General features: G+C 42.3%; 1 protein-coding gene across 5 annotated transcripts in view; it reads left to right on the forward strand.

The window, feature by feature from the left end:
- The window catches only part of cep164 (centrosomal protein 164), a 214,155-nt gene that overhangs the window by 175,806 nt on the left and 12,392 nt on the right, over nt 1–25,957 (forward strand). For 4 of the 5 annotated variants that reach the window (XM_080214802.1, XM_080214801.1, XM_080214805.1 and 1 more), the window contains 9 exons: nt 1,250–1,434; nt 2,360–2,486; nt 3,635–3,696; nt 8,068–8,275; nt 10,081–10,188; nt 10,795–10,909; nt 14,009–14,371; nt 16,392–16,458; nt 20,910–21,032. In XM_080214802.1, coding sequence (XP_080070928.1) covers nt 1,250–1,434; nt 2,360–2,486; nt 3,635–3,696; nt 8,068–8,275; nt 10,081–10,188; nt 10,795–10,909; nt 14,009–14,371; nt 16,392–16,458; nt 20,910–21,032 — 1,358 coding nt within the window. The remainder of the gene's footprint in view (nt 1–1,249; nt 1,435–2,359; nt 2,487–3,634; nt 3,697–8,067; nt 8,276–10,080; nt 10,189–10,794; nt 10,910–14,008; nt 14,372–16,391; nt 16,459–20,909; nt 21,033–25,957) is intronic. The other variant, XM_080214804.1, reaches the window with a different exon arrangement.

Below are 25,957 nucleotides of genomic sequence, written 5' to 3' on the forward strand. Positions count from 1 at the left end.
AGCCATGATCTTATTGAATGGCGGGGCAGGCTCGAGGGGCTAGATGGCCTACTCCTGCTCCTATTTCTTATATTCTTATGAGAGATTGAGTAGATTGGGTCTGTGCTCTTTGGAGTTTAGAAGGCTGAGGGGGGATCTTATCGAGACACATAAGATAATGAAGGGACTGGATAGGGTAGAGTTACAGAGATTCTTTCCACTTAGAAAGGAAACCAGAGCTAGAGGGGTGGGGTGGGGCAGTTTAGAACAGAGTTGAGGAGGAACTTCTTCTCTGAGGGTGGTGAACCTGTGGAATTCTCTGCCCATTGAAGTGGTGGAGGCTACCTCGTTGAATATGTTTAAGTCGCGGGTAGATAGATTTCTGATTGATAAGGGAATTAAGGGTTATGGGGAGCAGGCGGGTAAGTGGAACTGATCCACTTCAGATCAGCCATGATCTTATTGAATGGCGGGGCAGGCTCGAAGGGCTAGATGGCCTACTCCTGCTCCTATTTCTTATGTTCTTATAATGTTGCCTTGTTGAATGGAAAAGCTCAGTCTGCTATTTACCATCTGACTAACAGCCTCGCAGAAAAAGAGCTCTGCCCAGGTTGAACACCTGGCCCCATCTACGCTACTTCTGTTGAAGTTCTGTACCACCGCCTATGAGACTGATTCATTGATTAAGTGGAGAAATCAGTGCTACTTAAATTACCTCCCGCCCCTCCCCGTTGTAACACAAGTTTCAAAAAAGTATATGCATGAGATGCAGCCATAAAATGCAACATGATGTCTGTGTTCCTGGCATGCAGGTTCCAAGCCACAAACACATATACTCATTCTCCCCTCTCCTCTCCTCCTGATAAATATGAGGACTGATTTTTAAAAATTAGACAAATGAATATAGAGGTATGTATATAAAATGGATATATTTTTTACTCGTGGTGATAATGTGGAATGCGCTGCTTGGGAGGGTGATAGAGGCACGACGCCTCACATCGTTTAAAAAATACCTGGGTGAGTACTTGGCATGCCATAACATTCAAGGCTATGGACCAAGTGCTGGCAAGTGATTGGGTGGACAGGCCTTTCATGCATCAGTGCAGACGCAATGGGCCGAAGGGCCTCTTCTGAACTGTAAGGTTCTGTGATATGTGTACCTATCCAGACTAGCGAAATGTTAATCATGGATTTTTACTTCGCATTCAAATATATTTTGAATTTTTTTCACACTTTTATTTTCTGTGTATTCTTTGATTCTTATACACAGGAAATCCTCTCTTCACGACCAAGCAAACAAGAAGTGGAACAGTCAAAACGTGAACATTCCTCATTGCAGGATTCGATCCGGAAATCCCACCAGAACTTGAATAAGCTGCAGGACCAACAGGCGGAACTTCAACTGGAGGTTGACAAACTCAGGAAAGAAAGCCAGCAGCTCCAGAATAAAATTAGGTACCTTGTATCTGGAGGGGGGGAGTGAGGGGTTTGGGAGGGGCAGGTAATGAGGGGTTGGGTGGAGGGGGGGAGTGAGGGGTTGTGTGGGGGGACTAGTGAGGGGTTGTGTGGGGGGAGGAGTGAGGGGTTGGGTGGCAGGGAGGGAGTGAGGGAGGGGGAGGTGGGAGGGAGTGAGGGGTGGGGGGTAGTGAGAGGAGAGGGTGGAGGGGAGTGAGGGGGGTAGTGAGAGGAGAGGGTGGAGGGGAGTGGGGGGGGGTAGTGAGAGGAGAGGGTGGAGGGGAATGAGGGGAGAGGATGGGGACAGTGAAGGGTGGGGGTATTGAACCTGGGTCCCTGCTGCTGTGAGGCAGCAATGCTAACTGCTGTGCCTGTGTGGAGAGAGAATATAAAATGGCTCTGATGAAGAGTGATCCAGAGGCGAAACATTGGCTCCATTCTCTTTCCACAGATGCTGTGAGACCTGCTGAGTTTCTCCAGCATTTTCTGATTTTGTTTTCATTCAATGTGCCTGAATCCGTCTGAGAAATGTCTCCAAAGTGTTTCACATACAGTGAATTAATCTAAAGTGCAGTGAATATTCTGTAGGAAATGCAGCAGTCATTTTATTCATAAGTTTCCAACAGCAATTAAATGATTGCCTTGTTGATCTGATTTTGATGATGGTTGAGGGAAATATATTTGCCATGGCAGGAGGAGAATTTGCTTTTGTTTCTTTGAGTGATGTTGAATCATAATACCTACCAGCAGCACAAAAGAAAGGCCTTAGTTAAAAACAATTTTAAAATATTTTTTAAAGAAAAAGATGAAACTATATTACAGAATATTCAATGTTCAAATTTTCTTGAGCTGTGTTAAGGTGTGTCCTCTATTGCTAAATTGTGCTGAATGTAATTTAGTTCTGAGGTATAATATTATTTTGCAGTGAATTGGAGATTATAATCAAAAAGAAATACGAGACCCTAAAAGAAGTGCCTATAATCAACGGCACCTCTAGTGGTGCGGAAGCGGATGAACTTCATATTGAAGATTTAACTTCTCACACTAAAGCAGTGAGTGAAATCGAACCTTATCAATCTAGAAACTCTTAAGTTTCCTGTCTTTATGTCCTCACCATTTTGCCATAGATCCCAGATGCAGGAGTTGATCAGACTTCTCCAAATTGCAATTTTCAACACTGTTAAACGACTTTCAGAGAAATGGAGTTTTATCCGCCTCCTCTTCCTTTAGGTTCCATACTCTAAGAGGGCCATGATTCTACTTGGCAACGTACTGCAGTGGTTTGCCATTGCCTTCTCCAGAATGCCCATTGTTAAGAAAGCTCACCAACGCCTCTACTTCATCAAAAGACTAAGGAAATCTGGCATGTCAGCTAGGACTCTCACCAACTTTTACAGATGCACCAAAGAAAGCATTCTTCCTGGCTGCATCACAGCTTGGTATGGCTCCTGCGCTGCCCAAGACCGCAAGGGTCTACAAGAGGTCATGAACGTAGCCCAATTCATCATGCGAACCAGCCTCCCATCCATTGACTTGGTCTGCACTTCCTGCTGCCTCGACAAAGCAGCCAGCACCATTACAGGTGCAACATTTATGGTTTCCCACATCATCCATGCTTATCATAGAATCCCTACAGTGCAGAAGGAGGCCATTCGGCCCATCGAGTCTGCACTGACTACAATCCCACCCAGGCCCTATTCCCGTAACCCCATATTTACCTCACTAATCCCCCCGGCACCAGGGTCAATTTAGCGTCGCCAATCAACCTAACCCACACATCTTATAACCCACCTAAGGGAGTTTGCCACTTGAGTGTTCGTTTTAGCTGAAAGGTGGTCAGTTTTGTGCCACAAGCCCTTACAGATAATTAGGTTGCGACTGTCTATGCAGTCAACGGAAAGAGAGGAACCATATTGAACCCCTCAATTCCTGTTCCAACTAAATAGGTTATCTTGAGGAACCAGAATTTTGTAGTGCATGCACACAAACAAAATAACTTAGCCAGACCTCATTTGTCTGGCTTCTAAAACTTTGTTGTGGAGAGATCAGAATATAGCTTATCTTTTCTTACTCAAGTGTGATTTATCATATCTAAAACTTTAATTTTAACGTTTCAAACAGTTGATTCATTCAGCAGACAGTATTTGCCAACATTTCAAACTGCGTTGATAAACTATTCCATTTGTTTCCAACTCTTCAGAACCCAAATTGCAGCGCTTCCCCCGTTCCCAGACTTGAGGATGAGGAAGTCAGCATGGATAAGTAAGTACAGCACTTTCGAGCTACTTTGTTTTCCATAATGTATGTTATTCAACCGTTGAGTTTAACATTAAAAAGCCAATAATGTTGCAGTATAAGTCAATGTTTGAAGACATTTTTTATGTTGTCTATCATATCATCAGTCCATGTTGAACTCACTGAAAGACCAGTAGTTGGGAACTTCTTTATTTTGCACTGATTTTAGCAGTAATCCTTCAAACCCATGAAAGTTGCAACTCAGCCATTGATGAAAACACAGGCCCAGGCCTTCTACTCTCCAGATGGTCTGAGACCGGATGTACTTCAGAGGGTATGTTAACATGCATTCGGTCATACGAATTAGGAGGAGTAGGCCACTTGACCCTTCAAGCCTGCTCCACCATTCAATAAGGTCACGGTTTCACTGATTGGAACCCCAATCACCCATTCCTGTCTATCCCCAGTAACCTTTAACCCCCTTGATAATCAAGGACCTATCTGGTCCTGCCTTGCACGTATTCAAAGAGTCTACTTCCATCGGTTATTGAGGAAGAGAGTTGCAAAGACTCACAACTCTGAGAAAATAAATCTCTCTGAATCTCTGTCTTAAGTCACAATTCCCTTATTTTTAAATAGTGACCTACGGTTCTGGATTCTGCATGATCAGTTCCCCAGATACACTTCCCAACACTCACTTTGTTAACTTTTTTTCTTATTTCAATATCTTTGGAACTCTTACTATCCATCTTTATAGTTCTAACTATTTTTATCTCGTACTCTTAATTTTTCCCTATTTATTAATCTTTTTGTCATTCATTGCTGCTCTTTATATTCTGTCCAGCCTTCTGATCCATCACCCATTTCAGTGCAATTACAGGCTTTTTGCTTGAGTTTGGTACTGTATTTAACTTTTTTAGTTAACCACAGATAGTGGATCCTCCCCCTGGAATTTTTATTTTTCATTGGAATGTGTGTGTTCTAAAATATTCATTTAAATGTTTGTAATAACATCCCTATTGACCCATCACTGAATCTGAATTGCCACTTCACTTTAGTTAGTTGCATTTCCCTGCCCTCTGAATCTCCCTTATTTAAGTTTAAGATACTTGTCTTCGGTGTACTCTTCTCTCAAACTGAATGTAAAATTCAATCATATTATGATCACTGCCTTCACTATGAGGTTATTGATTTTTTTTTTGTTGCACAATGCCAGGTTTAGTGTTGACTCCAGAATGTGCTGTTCTAAGAAATCACTGCAAAAACATTCTATGAACCCCTCACCTATGTTACCTTTACCCATCTGATTTTTCCTGTCTATATGTAAGGTAAAATACCCCAGGATTATCACTGTACCTTTCTGACAAGCTCCCATCATCTCAACATTTGTATTCTGTCTATCATGTGTTTACAATTATCTGACTGGAACACCACTCCTACAAGTGATTTCCTATCTTTTATCATTTCTTATCTCAACCCAAACCACTGTGCATCCTGGTTTTCTGAACTTTGGTCATCCTTCTCTGATGCATTAATACCATCATTAATTAAAAGAGCCATCCCTCCACTTTTTCCTAATTTCCTGATCTTTTTAAATGTATACTAATACACATGATAATAATAAATCAAATCAAATGTCACATACCCTTCAGTATTCAGGTTAATCCTCAGTCACTCTTTGGTAATGTCCATGTATTGACTTTCACATCAATTTGTTTATGCACAGTCAGTTAATCTCTTTTGTTTTGAATGCCACCTAAGTTTTGATACTGAGCCTTTAGTTTTGTTCTTTTATTATTTTTGTAGCCTTAGCATCTGGCCTCATTTGTTGATTTATTCAGATTTGTACTCTATCCCTTCCTGTTGCCATTTGTTCATCATTTCCAATATTAATACCCTTCTCTCTAGCCTGGCCTATTTGGTTTACTACATCTTCCCAAATTTGAACCCTTGCCCCCACTATTTAGCTTAAAACCCTCTCCACTTCCCTAATTATGTAGCCTGCTATGAACACCAGCCCCGGCACAGTTTAGGTGTAGACTGTCCCAACAATCCCAGAACCCACTTTCTCAATACTGGTGGCAGTGCCCCACAAGCTGGAACCCACTTCTTCCACACCAGTCTTTGAACCATGTTTTCGTTTCTCTAATCTTATCCAATGAAATTATTACCTTTTGAGGTTCCGCTTCTTAATTTGGTGCTGAGCTCCTCATGCTGACTACGCAGAACCTCCTCCTTCATCCGCCCTATGTCATTGGTACCTACGTGGAACATGATCACTGAATGGTCTCCAACCCTGAGCAAAAGTTCTGAACTCTGGCACCAGTCAAGCAACATTGCTGCCTGGACTCTCATTCATTGCTGCAGAGGATGTGTCATTCCTTCTTATTATACTGTTCCCTACTTTTGTTACATTCCTTTGTGCTCCCCCTATTCAAAAGGCTCCCTCTACCATAATGCCATCGTCAGTCAACTCATCCACCCTGAATACCCGCTCGCTCAAACAAGCTGAAACAATCTTAAACCTGTTGGACAAAGTAAAGTTTATTTATTAGTCACAAGTAGATTTACATTAACACTGCGATGACGTTACTGTGAAAATCCTCTAGTTGCCACACTCTAGCACCTGTTTGGGTACACTGAGGGAGAATTTAGCATAGCCAATGCACTTAACCAGCACATCTTTCGGACTGGGGAAGAAACCGGAGCACCCAGAAGAAATCCATCCAGAAATAGGAAGAATGTGCAGACTCCGCACAGACCGTGAACCAAGCCAGGAATCAAACCTGGATCCCTGGCGCTGTAAGGCAGCAATGCTAACTTCTGTGCTAATGTGCCGCCCCTGTTGCAGAGCCATGACCCGCTGGGTCTCCTTATCTGCCTCAGTTGCAGTCGCATCCTCCTGTCCCTGCAAATCTACCAATCAGAAAATTGTGACCATTCCTGGTACGAAGCGTCTAGATAACTCTCATCTTCCCCAATGTGTTACAGTGCCTGCAGCTCAGCCTCCATCTTGAGCCACTGACATTTGCTGCAGAATGCTTGTCCTGGATCACATGGTATCAGAGAGCTCCCACATGCTGCAACCATGACAGATCACCTGTACTACCATACTTATGTGCTTTAATTAATTACTTAATGTGTTTATTCAATCATTTGTTTTCTTTTAAATATTTATGAATCTTTTTACAAATTTCTATTCTGTTTTAAACCTTAGGAATAGGATAGACCTTGATGACTCACCAGATATTCACCAGATACTCACCAAACAGCTCGCTTCTTCCCCTGTAGCAAGGCAAGATCCAATTCCTACTGGGTGAAAATGTTAGAAAAGGCAAAGAATTACCTCCCTCCTCTCCTCACCGCACTCCCAAGCTCCCCAGATACTTGCATTCCATTGTAGTCGCATTCCTGTGTGTTGCAGGATCCCTTGGAACTCCCACACAAGGATTCCATGGGAATTGACTGGAAAATTTCAACAATCAACGGACAATTGCACAAAAAGTTTCCAGCACTGACTTGGAGTCGGAGAGTTCGATCTTAATTGTTGGATAGTTAACCAGGAAATAATAGACAGTCAGCAGTCATGTCTAACTCTTGGGTAACCATACAACTGACACCACCGTTTCCGCCCTGCCACCACACCACCCCATTCTCCACTTGCCTCCTCCTACCCACCCTGAGCCTCCCACTACCTCTTGACTGTCCAATCTTTCTGATCCTCTGACTGCTCCAACGTTCTGTAACTCCCCTTTATCTCTATCTCTACCTTCTGATTTCCCCTCCAGCCTTTGACCTCCCCCAACCCACACTCTCTAACGATAGCCCATTGTTAATGTAAAAATGTAATAAATATTGTACTGATATTACTAACACATTTCTGTCCTACCAATTTAGTATATATACATTGATTATATACACATATTTAAAGAGTAATACAGATTGGAACAACTTGCAAAACTTTTGGCAATAATTGATACCAAATGTAGTTATAATATGGCTAGTTGTTGAGTAAATTTCATTTCACTCCATCTTATGCTGACCTTCGTGACAGTTTTTGAAACTCCCCCTTAATACATTTAGAAATCTAGGTGAAGCACCAAGTCTCAGGGCATGTGAATGGCCTGAATATGGCAGTGAGATTGAGATAAATCAGGAAGTTGTAATAAGGCATAGAACATCTGAGCATTAAAACTCTAGATGGCAAGAGAAAGGGAGAGCGATGAAGAGTTTCATAGTTTTCTGATCAAGAAGCAATTGAATCGAAAGCCATACAAGAAATCTTGGCTTCAATAATGGAAGGAAAAAAAGCAAGTTGTGAATTTATTGAAAATTCAAAATTGATTTCTGTGGCTTGTATTGCTAATTAAAATGAAATGGTTAATCTGTCATTTCCAGCGTAAGGTACTATATCTCTGCTGAAGGACTGTCCATCAATAAAGCCAAAGAATTCCTCATGAGGCAGACTCGCTCACTTCGGAAACGGCAGACAGCACTGAAGTCGGCTAAGCAGCAGTGGAGACACAACATGAGAAAAGCACAGGAAGATGTTCAAGATGCAGAGAGCACTCAAATCCTGAAGGATGTCTACAAAAATCTGGAACAGGTGAGGGGACTAGAACTGAACAGAAGTCATTTCTAATGATAGGAAACAATCCACTGTCTTGTTAACATTTTCTGCATATCTGCAGTCCTCTGGAGGTCCCTGACATCACAGATGCCAGTCTTCAGCCAATTCAATTCACTCCACGAAATATCAAGAAACAGCTGACGGTAGGACACTGTCAAGACTGGAGTCCTGACAACATTCCAGCAGTCTAATGAAGACTTGTGCTCCAGAACTCTGTGTCCCTAGGCAAACTGTTCCAGTACAGTTACAACACACTGGCATCTATCTGGCAATGTGGAAAATTGCCCAGGTATGCCCTGTATACAACAAACAGGACTAATCTAACCCAGCCTATTGCTGTCTCATCAGTCTACCTTCTATCATCAGAAAAGTATTGGAAGGCTCTTTGAAAATGATAGGAAGCAGCATTTGCACAGCAAAAACCTGCTCGCTCGTGTCAATCTGGGTTCTGCCAGGGACACAACTTCTAAAATTATTACAGCCTTAGCCCAAACTTGGACAAAAGAGCTGAACTCAAGAGTTGAGGTGAGAGTGACTCTTGACGTCAAGGGAGCTAAGTGCGACGTAAAGAAATCCTAGCAAAACTAAAGTGAGAGGGAATTGGGGAAAATTCTCCACTGCTTGGGCTTGTATCCATCACAAAGGAAGATGGTTGTGATTGTTGGAGGTGAGTCATCTCAGTCCCAGGACATCACTGCAGAAATTTCTCAGGGTGTTGTCCCAGGTCCAACCAGCTTCTGCTGTATCATCAGTCACCTTCCTTTCATCATAAGTTCAGAGTGAAGCTCTTTACACATGCTTGCACAATGTTCACCATTCACAACTCCTCACTGAAGCAGTCTGTGTCTATGTGCAACAAGACATGGGCAGCATTCATGCTTGGGCTGATAAACGGCAAGTAACACATGTGCCGTACAAGTGCTAGGCAATGACCATCTCCAACAAGAGAGAATCTAACCATCTCCTCTTGACATTCAATGGCATTGCCATCGCTGAATCTCCCACTATCAATATTCTGTGGGGGGCTACCATTGGCCAGAAACTGAGCTGGACCGGCCATGTAAATATTGCAACTACAAGAGAATATCAGAGGATCGGAATTCTGCAGCAGGAATCCCACCATCTGATTTCCCATAAAAGTCTGTCCGCCTCTACAAAACACAAGTCAGCAGTGATAAAATACAGTCCTCTCCACTTGTCTGGATAACTGCAGGTCCAACAACACTCAAGCTCAGCACCATCCAGGAGAGTGCAGCCAACTTGATTGACACCTCATTTACTACCTTAAACATTCACTTCCACCACTGACGCACATGGGCAGCTTGTTGTTTGCAAGGTGCACCATGGTAACTCCAAAAGCACCTTCCAAACCCATGACCTCTACCACCTAGAAGGACAAGGGTAGCACTTTCAAAAGACTGGGCATTTCAACAGACAATGTGACTGCTTACTGCCTTCCCTTGTTGCCCTATCTACATTTGAATATGTTTCCATTAGTGGTGGCTGATTTGAGACTTGATTTTGAACTTGGAACCTTCTTACCTTTTGGGCTAAATGCCACGCCTAAGTCTGTGAACCTACTCAGCTATTGGGGAACAGATTTGCCAAATTCAGACAATAGGTTGCAATACCAAAAGGCAAATTTTCTTTTTGTTGATGAGAAGTGATAATGACCAATAGTGCAGGTGGCAGTATGGCTTTGAATGTTACAAGGGAAAGAAATGATATCAATAAATTTGGTTCTTTGGTTCAGTGCTCATGTTCTTCTGTGTTGCTTTTAGGAAGCCCAGCATCTGGATGAGATGAAATTAACAATGAAGAAGGGGCAGATATTACTGCAAAAGAAGGAGGAAAAGCTTAATCAGTTGGAATCATCAATCGCAGAAGAGGTAAGGTTTATTTATTTGTCACAAGTAGGCTTACATTAATACTGCAATGAAATTGCTATAACCTGCACATCTTTGGACTGTGGGAGGAAACCGGAGCCCTCGGAGGAAACCCATGCAGATACAGGGAGAACTTCGCAAAGGGAACCAGCATCCTAGGGAAGTTGGTCTTTGCTGTTTTTTTTCCAAATTTAGGAATGTAGAGCTTTGAAAACATCAAATTCCAAGATTGATATTGAATCCGAATCACCAGTGCTTATGTATTACCTGGACCTTCCTTCTCCCATTAATAAGTATTTGAAAGATTTTTCTTCCAAATTCTTCTCCTAGTTGTAGTGCTAACTGTTCCACATTCTTGTGCAAGCACACAGAAGCCTCACAGTGGATAAGCTTGATGGTGCAGCATTAGCATCAGCTAAATCCAGATTTGACCATATCTATTGACCAAACCTACATTTCCCAGCACGATTGGACAAGCTGGCCAATTGTCTCCTCACTAACCAGAGTGTTGCCCTGGCAGAGATCACAGAGCAGGCACCAGGGAAACTAGATTTTTAAATGTTCATCTGTAGTGGATCAAGAGTGGTTTTAAATGCTTTAATCTGTTAGATTTCAGATGAAGATACACCAAAAGGCACAGGGGACAAGAAAGCTGTAACGTTTGACCTTACAGACTCTGATGATGTTAGCAGCATCGCCAGCATTGATCCACCTCAGCAGAAAAGTGAGTGGAAACAGACATTGCCAGCTCTTTTATAAGGGATATTTCAGAAAATCATAAAATCTACAGTACAGAAGGAGGCCCATTTGCCCCAGTCTGCAATGGCAACAATCCCACCCAGGTCCTATCCCTGTAACCCCACATTTTAACCTGCTAATCCCCCTGACATTAGGGGCAAGTTATCATGGCAAATCAACCTAACCGGCACATATTTAGACTGTGGGAAGAAACCAGAGCACCTAAAGGAAACCCATGCAGACACGGGGGAAAATGTGCAAGCTCAACACAAACAGTCGCCCGATGCTGGAATTGAACCCGGGTCCCTGGCATTGCTGTTGAGCAACAATGCTAACCATTATATCACCGTGCTGCCCAGTGCTAATTCTGGTTACGTTTTCCATGTATCGCCTTTGCATGTTTCTTGTAGTGTGACTTTTTTTTTATTTTCAAGCTTTTTTTTGTTGACCTTGTATTGTGCCTCCTATGAGTGTAGATCACTGTACCTGGCCAATAGCCTCTGGAGAATAAAAACAGAAAATGCTGTCAATGCTCAGCAGGCCTGACAGCATCTTTGGAAAGAAACGGAATTAACGTTTCCTATCAGTGACCTTGCATCAGAACTAAATGGAGGTAGAATTAAAATAGATTTTAACCCAGTGGAATGGGAGAGGAGGAGGCAGGAAAAACAAAAGGGAAGATCTGTGATAGGGTGGAGGGCAGGTGAGATTAAATGACACAAGGTTCATTGCACAAAATTCAAAGAGTGTAGTAAAGGGATATGAAGAACAGGTGGGGAAGTGGAATTGTGACCAGGGAGAAATCAGCCATGATTTGATCGAATGGTGGTGCAGGCTCAAAGGGCTGAATTTACCTACTTTTGTTCCTAATTCCTATGTTCTTATGTTTCCTAATGGGTAGAGTAAAGAAACAAAAGATGTGTCTAGATGAAGCATGAATGGCTACGTAGCAGTTATGTACAATGAAACAAAACCAATCCCCAACCAGCAAAAACAATACAGAATAAGATGAAGGCAGAGTTTATGATTTGAAATTGTTATCTCGATGTTGAGTCTGGAAAGCAGTAGCTGAGTCCCAAAGTGAGCTTCTGTTTCTCAAGCTTGCACTCAACTTCATTGGAACACCATTGCAGGCCTAGGACAGAAGATTCAGAGTAGGAGCAAGGTGAAGCTTAAAATGACATGTAAGAGAATGCTCACTGTCATGCTTACAGACTGAATGGAGGTGTTCTGCAAAGTTGTCACTCAGTTGACATTTGGGCTTCCTAATGTAGAGGATGCCAGTGTTGGGTTGGGTTGGGGTGGGCAGTAAGAAGTCTCACAACACCAGGTTAAATTCCAGCAGATCTGTTTGGAATTACAAGCTTTCGGAGCACTGCCCCTTCATCAGGTGAGTGATGAAGGAGCAGCACTCCGAAAGCTTGCGATTCCAAATAAACCTGTTGGATTTTAACATGGTGCTGTGAGACTTCTTAATGTAGAGGAGACCATACAGTGTATTAAATTGAAAGAAGTTTCAGTAAATCACGGTCTCACTCGGGAGGAAGATTTGGGCCCTTGAGTTATGAGAAGAGATTGGGGTAAAAAGACAGATGTTGCATCTCCTGTACTTGCACGGAAAGGTGTCAAAGGAAAGGGAGAGAGTGTTGGACATGACTGAGGAGTGGATCAAAATGTCAGGGAGGGAGCGGTCTTTTTGGAACGTTGAAAGGAGAGAGCATGGGAGGATGTGTTTGATGTTCGCATTACGCTGTAGGCATTGGAAATGTCAGAGAATGATCCATTTAAATGGGGTGGAATATCAGGGCAAAGGGAATCTTATCATGTTTCTGGCAGGGAGGGGAAGGGATGAAAGGAGAGGTGCGTGAAATAGATACGACCCTGTGCGGGGCACTGTCAACCACATGGGGCAGGACAGTTAAATTCCTCATTTGAGAGAAAGGGAAGACGTATCAAAAATGCTTGCATGGAAGTTGCATCCACTGGAGAATGTTGGGTCTGAACAATTAGTCAGTGTGTGGAGATAGGGAAGGACCAAGGACAGAGCCAGTACTTTGAAGTTCTGGCTGAGATAAGGAATTTGGTGTTTGGGTGACAATAGTTCTAATTCAAACTACTCCAAGGAGAATATCTCGTACCAATCCATTGGCGATATTTTCCAATTTTTCTTTGAAAAAATGTGTATTTTTTTATGTACAAAAGAACTATTTTAATTATCTGTGATTCTTGCAAACGTATTTTAGTCCAGATGTAATGTAAAGGTCACACTGGATAGGGATTGTGTCTGGATCAGACATCTATAAACTGACTGTTCAGAAATGCATGCATGAAAGCAAGAAACAGTTGTGATTTGGTGTGTCAAAGCATAGGCTTTGAATTGTTGGGGGTCTAGATTTAACACACAGTTTCACACGTTGTGAGTTCCTTATCTCACTCTGTCAGTAAATGAGGTCAGAACAGGTGAATCAAGATTTATAGTAGCCTGAAGCAGTTGCAATACAAGTGAGTAGACTGGCATTAGATGGAGACGTTGTTTCTATATAAGCCTCCATAGGGAAGCCAGGATTTTCCAACTGCCATTACTTTAACATCGTTTCAAATGGGGTAATGCTGCCAATCAGAAAATTCAGGCCCTTGTACCAAGACTGCCACTTACGAAGTGATTCGTCTCAAGGGCACATAACAGTTGCATTCGATTCTGACTTCACCCTAGGCCAAATAGAAAACTAGCTTTCAACAAAAGTAGTTACAAGATAAAGGATTTTCCAACCCCACACCAGTCAAAAGTCCATTGGCTTTGATTTTTTGGCCCGGCGTGATTGTTTTCATCGCAGTTGACGCGCCGAGCCAGTGGCCACTGGTAGGATTTCCAGTCCCATAGAAGTATTTAGCGTGGCTCGTCCACACTACCGCTTGTGAACCCACTGCGAGGAGTCACTTTGGTGGGACCGGAAGATGCTGCCGGCAGAAGGGGCCAGAAAACCCACCCATTGACTTTCAGCAGAGCTGGAAAATCCCAGCCAAGAATGTTAAGTTTTGAGAGCTGAACCTTTTGAATTAACCTTTGTTGTTCTTTTTACGACAGACTTAAAGGCTGAGTTGTCCCTTGCTCAACGTGCCAACATACAGTACCTCAGTGACTCTGTTCAGAAAATTACCAACGACCTTAACAGTGTTCTCTGTGTTCTTGGATCATTGGGAATGCAACAGTCACCGCTTTTTTCCACAACACAGGCTCTGAGTGTCCCACCTCCCAGCAACAGTGTGCCTTTGTCTGTGTACACTTCCCTGACAAGGACCCAGAACAGTGGCTCCTTGCTTTCCTCTAACACAGTTTCCTTGCCTTCCCGGTGGATTTGGAACAGCGGAACAAATGCCACCTCTCACCTTCCCACAGCTCAATCTGTGGACGATGCACTAAGTGAGAAGTGGCGCAAATATTTCCCAGGTAGGCTGTCAGACTTCACTTCTTAATCGCTAAGGCTTCTTAAACATTAATTTGAATTATTTTTGACAAAATTCTGGGAGACTTTTATTCCTGTTATCTTTCATCAGCCATGAGGTTGGGAGTTCTGAACTAATGCTCTAGTCAGTGATTGCAATCCGAAACATTTTGTACTGATGGTGCAATTAGACCCATCTTTACTCTTTCATTGACTTTATTAGGAAAAAGGATTGATTTGGGGGACCTGCACTACTGTAGTTAGTTTCTAGGGGCCAGCTTAACAAGATTGAAACTTCATACAGTAACCAAATTCAAATTGCGAATGAGACTGAGATTCAAATCCTTATCACCTCTGTGGGAGATTTGCACTCAATTGTCAGACATAGCTCAGACACAAAGCATATTTTTATGTCTCAAGCCTAAATGTTTTACGCAATCAGAATTTGTTGAGATTTATACGTGCTCCGTTAGAATTTATTGTCGTATGCTATTTATGAATGTGTCTCTAACTTTTATTCAGTAAATTTTATTTGTTTAGTTATTTTGTTTGAGAAGCAATGCAAGGATTTGCCACCATTGTTGTCAGTCTATTTTTCACCGAAAATTTGTTTGGCAAAAGAGAATTAAAATGGGGCACCACGGCGGCACAGTGGTTAGCGCTGCAGCCTCACGGTGCCAGGGACCCTGGTTCAATTCCAGCCTCGGGTCACTGTCTGCGTGGAGTTTGCAAGTTCTCCCCGTGTCTGTGTGGGTTCCCTCCAGGTGCTCTGGTTTCCTCCCATAGTCCAAAGATGTGCGGGTGAGGTGGATTGGCCATGCTAAATTGCCCCTTGGTGTCAAGGGGACTGGCTAGGATAAATGCACGGGGTTATGGGGATAAGGCCTAGGTGGTATTGTGGTCAGTGCAGACCCGTTGGGCCAAATGGCCTCCTTCTGTACTGTAGGAATTCTATGAAAATGCTTTCTTTCACCTTATGAAAGACTATTTTTGGCTGCCTATTCCATCTTGTGAATCATGCCAAGTGCAGCATAGTGAATGCAGAATGATCATGATCACAGAATGGCTGCAGTGTAGAGGAGGTCATTTGGCCCATCGAATCCACACTGACCACAATCCCACCCAGACCCTTATTCCCATAACCCCAAACATTTATCATAGCTAGCCCCGCTGACATTAAGGGCGATTTAGCATGGCCAACCCACTTAACCCGCACATCTTTGGACTGTGGGAGAAAACTGGAGCACCCGGAGGAAACCCACACAGACACGAGGAGAACATGCAGACTCTGCACAGGCCAGAATTGAACCCAAGTCCCTGGCGCTGTGAGGTAGCAGTGCTAACCTCTGTGTCACCGTGCCCTTTTTGAGGTTTTCAAAATGATGTTTTGGGAAAGTAAAAAAACAAAAGGTTGTCATACCTAGTTGGTGAATCAATAACAAGAAAGCACAGACTCAGGATTGTCAGTAGTAATGATGGTGAAATTTACTATTTTTTCTTGTAGTATTATTAGAACATTAAATATGTCTACCAAGGTGGTCATGGGGGGCAGACAAACCTTTTTGTGCAATCCAGCACTTATCAGACTGTAAGGAATGAGTTGCCCCTGATTTTCCATCCATTAGTATCACTGGACTGGAAAAGCTTTCAAAATCCAGTCAATTATTTCTGATTTATCTTGTCTAGTCTCATTCTTTTGAGCTTTGACATGTCCTGAACTACATCGTTCATAACTGATTGAAAATGGCACAAGAACGTAATGTCAGATCACCTTCCCAGCTTCTTAGTCATGGAATGCTGTGTGAAATAGGAAAACTAAATGCAAAGAGAGAGGAAAGAGTAACTTCAGGGAGGAAGGTTGGAAAGGTGGGGGGGAACATTTGGGTGGTGGAATTACTGGATTAGTCAAACCAAGGTTTCTTGTTGAGTTCATGAATTGAGGAAGCAGCTCATTAGACTTGAGGTCATTTGGTTCTAGTGTTGGTTGCTTTTGTTTTTAATATGATGGTTTTCTTTCATGACCAGGTGGAATACCAACACTAAGTAGAAGTTCTACACCCCTTGAGAGCCATTTGGGATATGTTTCTGCAAGGTAAGAGCTTCATATCCAAGGGGAATTCCTTTGGAGTTTTGATTACTTAGTCACTCAGTTAATACTGGGTGGTAATGGGATGCGACTGGTTGATTCTCGTGTTTCCCACTTCATTGAGTCCACCTTTACCAAGGAATATTGTGCTGTCCAACTTCCAGACCTCTGCGTTTGCATGTGATGCTGCAAGTTTGAGTTTCTTTTTCCCCTTTGTTGTGCATTCTGCTGAGATAACATCTAAGTTATTTCATCTTTCATGGGATGTAAGTGTCGCAAGTAAGACCATGTTGCCCATCCCTAATTGCCAACAAGGGGAGACAATGGCGTAGTGGTACTATCACTAGACTAGTAATGCCGAGACTCGGCAATGATCTGGGGATCCAAGTTCGAATCCCACCTTGCCAGGCGGTGAAATTTGAATTCAATAAAAAAAGTCTGGAATTAGAAAGCTAATGATGACCATTGCAGTTTGTCATAAAATCCCTATTGGTTCACAGATAGAACATAGAACATTACAGCGCAGTACAGGCCCTTCAGCCCTCGATGTTGCGCCGACCAGTGGAACGAATCTAATGACCCTCTAACCTAAACTATTCCTAAACCTAAACTGATGTCTTTTAGGGAAGGAAATCTGCTGTCCTCATCTGATCTGGTCGGCTTGTGACTCCAGGCCCACAGCAATGTGTTTGACTCCCCTTAAATGTCACTTAGTTCAAGGGCATATAGGGTTGGGCAATAAATACCGGCCCAACCAGTGACGCCCAAATCCAATGGATCCATAGTCTTCCAATCCAACATTAGGTATGTTCTATTCATCCAGTAAAAGTTGTTTAGCTACTTTAGAGGGCAGTTTTGGGTCCGGATGGCAAACTTCCTTCCCAAAAAATGATAGCTGTTATGATCACCATTTCTGAGGCTAGCATTCAATTCCAGATTTTACTAACTGAATTTAAATTCCACCAATTGCCGTGATTTGATTTGATTTATTTTAGTCACGTATTAGTATAGAGTGAAAAGTATTGGCCGTGATGGGATTTGAACTTCTGCGTCTAGAACATTAACCTGGGCCTCTGCATTACTAGTCCAGTGGCGTATCCACTAGACCACCATCTGGCCTCATCGTACTGCTAAACGACAATTCACAGAACCATATTAGCAGGTTATGTTACTGGGCAATCCAGGAGGTTTAAAAATGCCGTGCCACTAGTGTTTTATAGTATTTGTAGTCATGGTGAAATATTGTCCAATGAAACAAATGTTTCTTCCAAAAAAAAATGAATGAATGAAGGTTTTTTGAATCATGTGTAGTGGTTAGACCTTTTCTTGAAATTTTCAGTCCAAGGATTCTACAGTCTACTCATAACACGTAACATCTACAAGAGATTTTTCTTAAGTAGTCATTTTTAAATGGGTCCAGCTAAATTTCTATCCCATACAATTTATATACTCAAGGTGACCCTGTAGTACATGAGGTCATGTTACCTTCACAGTGTTCCAATCCAGCATTAGGTATGTTTTGTTCAACTAAAACCAACCAGCTGATGTAAAAGCATACAGAAATTTCTCATGGACATTCTCTGTACGTCATACAAGGAACCCATTCAGCCAAATTTGTACCATGCTCCTTTCCCTACTTATGAAGCAAGCATTTTAATACACTCATTCTCAGAGACCCTAGTTGATGCACAAACGTAAGCGTACAGATATAATTAGCGTTCCGACTGCTACAGATTTTGGGGACATCACAGGCGTCAGCACACCTTAAGTGCAATGGGTAGCCTCGTCCTGGGCGAATTACCTACATGATCATAGTTACGCAACAGCTTTGCAAAAAAGTTCCGAAATAATGTAGTTTGGTTTTAATGTGTGTGAAGTTTCTTTTAGTTTTCCTTCCCCCTTAAATGTCAGTTTTCCAAGGCTGTTGCCAGTAGAAACCCAGATGAGCAGGATTAGCTCTAGGGGACAACAATTTTGCACATCACAGAATCTGTACATATACTTCAGCTTGCTGGCTGCTGTTCAGCAGAAATTTCAGGCACAGGAATAATCAGCCATGGCCGGTTTGTAAAAAAAAATGAACAGTGATGATGTACCTCAGTTCTGCATTGTGTTTTTGTGCTAAAAGACCCACAATCATCTGAATATAACCTTTTTAAATTTGTCTTTTCAACAATATGTAACTTGTGACTCTATTCATGAATGTATGATTAGGGAGTACCATGTTACTTGACAGTTTTATACACATTTATTTGCACACTTGTACAGTTGACTAAATATGCATTTTCTCCGTCTTGATCAACCTCAGTACAGAATACAGTTTGCATGCTTTCTAGTTTACATGCAAGTTATCTGCAAAAATGTTAACTACATATTTCATTGAGCTTTTAAATATATATGTTTATTTACTAGCGTCAAAAGTAGACTTGCATTAAAATTGCAATGAATTCACTGAAAATCCCCTCTTCACCACACTCCAGCACCACACTCCACACTTGGGCACATGGAGGGAGAAATTTAGCATGGCTAGTGCATGTTTTTCAGACTGTGGGAGAGTGCTCAAGCAAACTTGGCACAGTATGAGCAAAGCCAGGAATTGAACCCAGGTCCCTGGCGCTGTGAGGCAGCAGTGCTTCCACTTCCTCCTCCTCCTCCATCAGCAAGTACCAGCTTCCTCTTCTCTCTCCCTTTTGGGAGTTATTTCCTCAATATCCACCTTCAGTTGCTTGTGGAATGTTCATCAAATGGGCAACATTGCTTAGCAATGGTGAAATCTTTTAGAACCTTGAAGCTGTTTCATCTGCACTAAGCAGCCTGTGACCACCCTCTTCTTTCTGTAACAGGATTTCACAGTCTTTATCTCCTCGCAACAGCATCTGCTGAAGTACTTTCTCTCTTCTCTTTGTCTATCTGGTTTACCTGTAACAGAATCCCTAGAGGGTCCATCATCAATACAATGCTGAATTATTGCATCAAATATGTTGACAAAATATATCATTCTGATCGATAAAACAAATTATTTTTTCTGAACTTATTCAACAGGTAACTACTGTTAGTATTAGAAATTGTCGTAAATATAAACCAGTTCCATCAATACCTGAAAAGAGAAAAGGCAGATTAACAGTTTGGGTACAGACTGACTGTCAGAATTTCTTGGAACAAATTGTCAGAGTTCTTAATGTTGCAGGCCGGAATGGTTATGGTTGAATCCCTAGTCATTGCTGACAAGGCAACTGTTATCATCATCGTGTGTACTCTACCCAAAGGCTAGCCGTTGGCTTATTGTCTTCTCCATGTCTCTCTGTCCTATGTCAGTCTTTTCATTTCCCAATAACTCATTTTAATTATCATGCAATCCAACAATGATAACCTCTTCTTTCCTGTTCCTTTTTTTTCTCTTTAAAATCTCCCCTTCATAACATTTATTACCAGACAGTTTCTTTTTAAGATGTGCCCTGCCCAATCTCTCTGTCTTTTCCTAATTACATTCAGGAAATATCTTTATTCATTCACTCTCCCATCATCATTTGTTTATTTTTCTTCCACAGTGATCCTGTTCATTTTCCTCCAAGTCAGCATTTCAAAGCTATTTAACAATATGGCTTCCTCTTTCCTTAAGGTCCAAATCTCTCATCCATACAAACAATGCTTCAAATCAAACTCTTTACAAGTTCATCATGAGAGGTTTTTATTAAACTTTTCTATTAACAAATGTTTCTTCTTGCTAACATTTCTTTGTTGCACCTTCGATCTGCAGACATTACACTCACATTCTTGCACGTGTTTTAGTTCTTTTCCTTCTATGAATTATATGAATGTTTCTTGTCAATTTTGAGATGTGAATTTTGTTGACATTCACTTTCATTCCAAAGTTCATGCCTTCTGTTACTCATCTATTACTTCTTGTCATCCTTCTGTGCTTGCTACACTTGCTTTGTCATCTGCATTTTATCATTCATTTTTAATTCAAAACAGGAAGCTTCTGGCTTAGTTAAAATGGTAGCCAAATAAATAATCCAGTCAATAATGGCAAAAAAAAGCCTTTCCTCGATAATAGTCTCCAAACTACTCACCATTTTGTCTTGGAAATATATTGGCGTTCCTTCATTGTCGCTAGATCAAAATCCTGAATGCCTTCCCTAATAGCAGTGCAGGTGTACCTACACCTCAGGGACTGCAGTGGTTCAAGAAGGCAACTCACCACCACCTTCTCAAGGGTAACTGGGGATGGGCAAGAAATGCAGATTTTGCCAGCGATGCCCACATCCCATAAATGAATTTTCAAAAAGTAACTAACAAGAAAGTCATCAACCTGACCTCAGGTGTTGTTTTCTTGTTTTTATACTTAGGCACTCCAGTAAAGGTGGTAAATGTGCAAAAACCATCTTTTAATGGCTGATCTCCATTTTAAGTTATTGTTTTGCTAACATTCATTTATTAAATGTTATTTTGCACAGTGACCAAGTAAAGATGTTACAGAAATCACATTCCAAGAATACACAAGGGGACAGAAGCTCTATTCAAGGGATGATCGACGCTAATAAGAAGTGGCTGGAAAGCTTCAAAAAGGACCCAAAAATGTATCCTTCAAAAAATTCTGAAACCATAGTTAATGCTCGTTAGCACAGAGATCAAAGAGCCCTTCTGTCATCTTCGATTTAATTATGTGAATTTTTTACAAGGTCATGGAATCGGTTCACTTCAACCAAAAGCAATGTATATTAAGTAAAGAATTTATTTAAGCACTTGATTTAATACTGGCAACACAGCACAAAATGCTGGTAGTTATTTATGCCAATTCTTGGTTATTCATGATGCTGTTAAGCTAAAGAGCAGAGTTTTTAAAACTGACATGAAATGTTTCGGCGGAGGTGTAGCAGCTGTTGTGATATCAGAAGAGGGGAAGAAGCATGCCTGCATCTGTTGCTGAGTTAATCCATGGCTCATAGAAATGGAAGATGTCAAAGAATATACCCAAAGGATTGAGGGCATGACATCAAAGCTGGGATTGCACAGGGAATAATATCCTTTAAATCTATCTTTCGAGCAATGATTATTTTTTTCCCCTCATGAAAATGTGGCTGAATGATGAGCAAGTTGTCATTACAGATAAGTCTCTCAACACCAGGTTAAAATCCAACAGGTTTATTTGGTAGCCTGAGCTTTTGGAGCTCTATTCCATCATCAGGTGAGTGATGATGGATCAGCGTTCCGAAAGCTTGTGCTACCAAATAAACCTGTTGGACTTTAACCAGGTGTTGTGAGCCTTTTTACCGTATCCACCTCAGTCCAGTGCTGGTAGCTCCATACTGTGTACATAAGAAACCCATCGTGTCTGCGCTGGCCATCAAGCACCTATCTATCCTAACTTTTAAGGGGTGTCTGGACAAATACATGAATGGGATGGGAATGGACAGATATAGTCCCCGGAAAGGTAGGGGCTTTTAGTTCAGTCGGGCAGCATGGTCAGTGCAGGCTTGGAGGACCAAAGGGCCTGTTCCTGTGCTGTAATTTTCTTTGTTCTTTGAAACCGGAGCACCCGGCATCTTCACGTCATGTCACAGAGATGGACATCATTGTGGACTGGTGTTAGGTGGGCTTGGCTGTGTTTAATTCAACACTATCTTCATAGAATTAAAAGAAGTTATAGGTTTAAATGCCCTGTTATGAAATTTATCTTCTTCCCTGAATAATTGCTTATTTCAATAGCTAATGGTAATTGTATTTCTGGATTTATTTTGCAAGCAGTTCTTTCACCTTTTTATCTTAATGGGCGCATTCTTTCTTTCCTCGTTACTCCATTTGCTTCTTCATAGGAGCTATAATTTTGCTTTGGAAATTTCTGGAACAGTCATGGATTGGTCAGGTTAAAGAGAAACAGACCTTTTTCATCAGAACACAGGCTCAGAGTATATCTGATAGAAGTGTTCAAAATTGTAAAGGGCAGATAGGAAAAAGAAGCTATTTCCATCAGTCAATGAGTCACTAAAATGAATACGTTTAAGATCATCTACAAAACAAAAGGTTGAGGGATTTTTTTCTACCACAGAGTTATTAAGACATCAAATGCCCCAACAGACAGTGTGGAAGCAGGATATATTTGCTTTTGAAAAGAAAGTCTGTAAAATAATGTGTGTATTTGCTTTGCACTGTGCAGTGATAGTTCCATCTGTGGCGTGACGGGAAGGAAGTGCTTTAGACAATGTTGTTCAATAAATCAGTTCTGGCAATTTGCTAGGTGCTGGTCTTCCTGGTTCTCTCAATCAATAGACTCTGATACATGGCAGTTGCATGGGTAGGCTCTGCAGTCTTGTGTGCATCTTAAGGGCTGTTAATGCTGAATCACTTGTCGCTGAAGTCAGCCTTGGGAGCATATTGGATTCTGAGGCAGATCAGACTGGACGTAGAAAGGAATACAGTTGGACTTGAGAGATGCAGCCTGACCAAGTGCCCTTCCATAATGAGCTTGCAGCAATGAGTTTGCTTGAATTTTAGCTATTCTATTTAGTTGTTTTTTTTAAGTTGAGAAAGGCTTTTTGTAAAGAATATTTGCCTCACTCAACCGAGGAGTGAAAGATGGATTTGTTGCCGGGGCCCAAGTTGGAGTGTGTCGTTGAACGAAGATGAAAAGGCAAGGTGGTTTTAAGATATTCCAAGAATAAAATTTGTGTTGTGGAGATGCTGGCGTTGGACTGGGGTAGGCACAATAAGAAATCCTATAACACCAGATTAAAGTCCAATAGGTTTATTTGGTAGCACGAGCTTTTGGATGCTGCCCTTCATAAGCCACTCATCTGATGAAGGGAAAGCTCGTGCTACCAAATAAACCTGTTGGACTTTAACCCGGTGTTGTAAGAATAAAATTCACCTGAGAGAAAATCGTGGGATCCACTGCTTCTGTGACGAAGGCAAAGTTATGATCCTAGATGTTGAAAGAGTTAACTGGAACAGAGGGTGATGTTTTCAAATTAGAAGCCAGGATTTTCCAGCCCGCTGCGGCGGGTTGCTCCACAGCGAGCCACTCAAATCTCCATTAACTTCGACAGGACCAGAAGATCACACTGGCAGAGGGTCTGGAAAATCCCGCCCAAAAATTCTGGAGGGAGAGTTGTCATGATGATATGCAGCTCTGCTTTTGAGCTTCCATCCTGACTCATTTTCTATGGCCTCCACGAGCAGAGCACCGACAGTAGCCACGTGATAGGAAGAAGTCTGTGTTCTAAGGATCTAGTAATCCCATTTTGTACGAGTTACGAAGAACTGCGCGTCAATGAACTGCTTGATTTATCTCCTCTCTGACCTTTAGGTACCATCTGCTGCAGTGGTTATGAATCATTCTATGAAGAAAAGGACACAAGTTTTAATTAATTCCTGATTCAATCTTAATTTTACTTTGCGGTCTTGTACGATTATAGGAACATTGTATTGGCCGCGATAACTTGACCTGCACCTGACGCTTCACCAGAGCAATCTCCCTGAGCCCTGTGGCATTGACGATCTTACAAGCATGAAGATTTGTTGCGTTTTTTTTAACCTCATGTTCAGACCTGTCACTGTGCTACCTGATTAAAAAGAATTAGCTTTGTTTTTATTTGAGTTAAACTGCACTGGTGGCATCATCAGTAGAAATGGCTTGGAGGAGCCACTGAGGCTGATTGCATAAGGCAGCTGAACTGACATGAATAAAGATGTAACCCAGGATACTTCAACCATCTATCTGTTGAGCTGCTCCACATTATTTGGCTCGGTAATGCCTCAGTTCCAGTAATGACTTCCGCAGCACTAAGATGTTAAGTAACAGATGACATGAAAATGTTTTTCTCTTCTTTTTTTTGCAGAGTTAATGACAACTCCCTCATTAACAAAGAGACAAGTAAAATGCCCTTGAAATATATTTTTTATTATAGTCTTGGGATGTGGGCATGGCTGGCAGGGCCAGCACTTATTACCCATCCGTATTTTCTCTTCCTGAATCACTGCAGTGCTATTCGATAACCAAGCCCACCGGGGGGAGGGAGGGGGCACTGGGCCAGGAGATTCCAGCAGAGGCCTTTTTGCCGTCTCCCTGCTAGGCACCTTAGCGTCCGCTCGGTTCCAGCAGGCGGATTTCCGGCGCTGTCAGCTCCATGCTGGAAATCAGCGCACACCTGAATAAATTATGTTAATCCAAATTTGCCTCTATTAGCCTCTTTAAACCACACCCCCGTCCCCCACTCCTGCCAGGAGTATTTCACCCTGGTGGGGTTTACCATAGCACCACCACCAGCCCGCCACTGCCCCCTCCACTTATGCAGAACCGGTGTACTGACCGCACTGGAGTCAAGGGGGGGCAATCGAGGCCTCTCAGAGGGTTGGGGTGCCCCCTGTCTATTGCCAACTTGGTAATGCCAGCCTTGTCCTGGCACTGCCCAAGACGCAAAGTGCTAATGCCCAGGGGGCATCTGGGCACTAGCCATCAGGTATAAGGCAGTGCCAAGGGAGCGGGGCCGAAGGGGGACAGGGCTTGATGGGGGTGAGGGGTCCCGCTGCCACTCTGCCTTTGGGCTGAATGACAGAAGGAGGGAGGCCAGCGATCAGGGTCACGAGTTTGGTCAGCAGTCGGGAGGCCAGTAGACAGGGGCCACTGCGCATGCACAGATCTCAGCACTAACAGATGGCGTGTGCACAATGGCCCTCTTAGCGTTATGCTGCTGACTTCTCGGGTGGGAATAGGCCCCACCTACTGATTTTCAGGAGGATTTACGCTAGTGCACTCTGCTGTGAACAGAGTGTGGAGGATTCATTTTGAAACTTCCCCTAAAAAATGCGAGAGTTACTCCAATTTTTATACAAATTCAACATTTAGAATTTTGGGGGGAGAATTGTGCCCCAGAACTTTGACCCAATGGGTCTTGATTACTGTCATGAAATTTTCAATTCTTGGGAGAGGCTTGCCAATCTTCAAAATTCTCTACCTCAGAGGGTGGTGGATTCTCAGTTGAGGACTATACTCAGGAGGTTGATAGATCTGTAGGCACAAAGAGAATCAAGGCATTATAGGGACAGGGCATCATAGTGGAGTTGTGGTAGGAATTCAGCTTAGATCTTTTTGTACAAGGGGAACAGGTACAAGGGGCCAAATGACCACCTCCACCAGCCAAATGGTCTGATGTCTTTCAAAAAGAACAGAGTATCTGCAATAGACTGTTATAAGTTTGAACTGCCAAATTAATACATTGAAAAGTAATACGAATTGGAAAAGATTGGAATTCTATTCTCTACAAAATAGAAGAGAAGGATGACCTGGTAGGAAAGATGGGTGAAGAACACTGTGCTGACTGCTTCCAGGAGCCTGTTAGTTTGGATGAATTTCTGCTCCTTTATCATCCACTATATCAATCTGTAATATTGTATGAAATCACTGAAAGCAAGCATGAAGGTAAAGCAAGCAATTAGGAAGGCAAATGGTCTGTGTTGACCTCCATTGCAATAGGACTTGAATACAGGAGCAAAGATGTTTTACTGC

The sequence above is a fragment of the Carcharhinus amblyrhynchos genome, chromosome 29, assembly GCF_965287045.1.
Source record: "Carcharhinus amblyrhynchos chromosome 29, sCarAmb.v2.hapA, whole genome shotgun sequence".
NCBI lineage: Eukaryota > Metazoa > Chordata > Chondrichthyes > Carcharhiniformes > Carcharhinidae > Carcharhinus > Carcharhinus amblyrhynchos.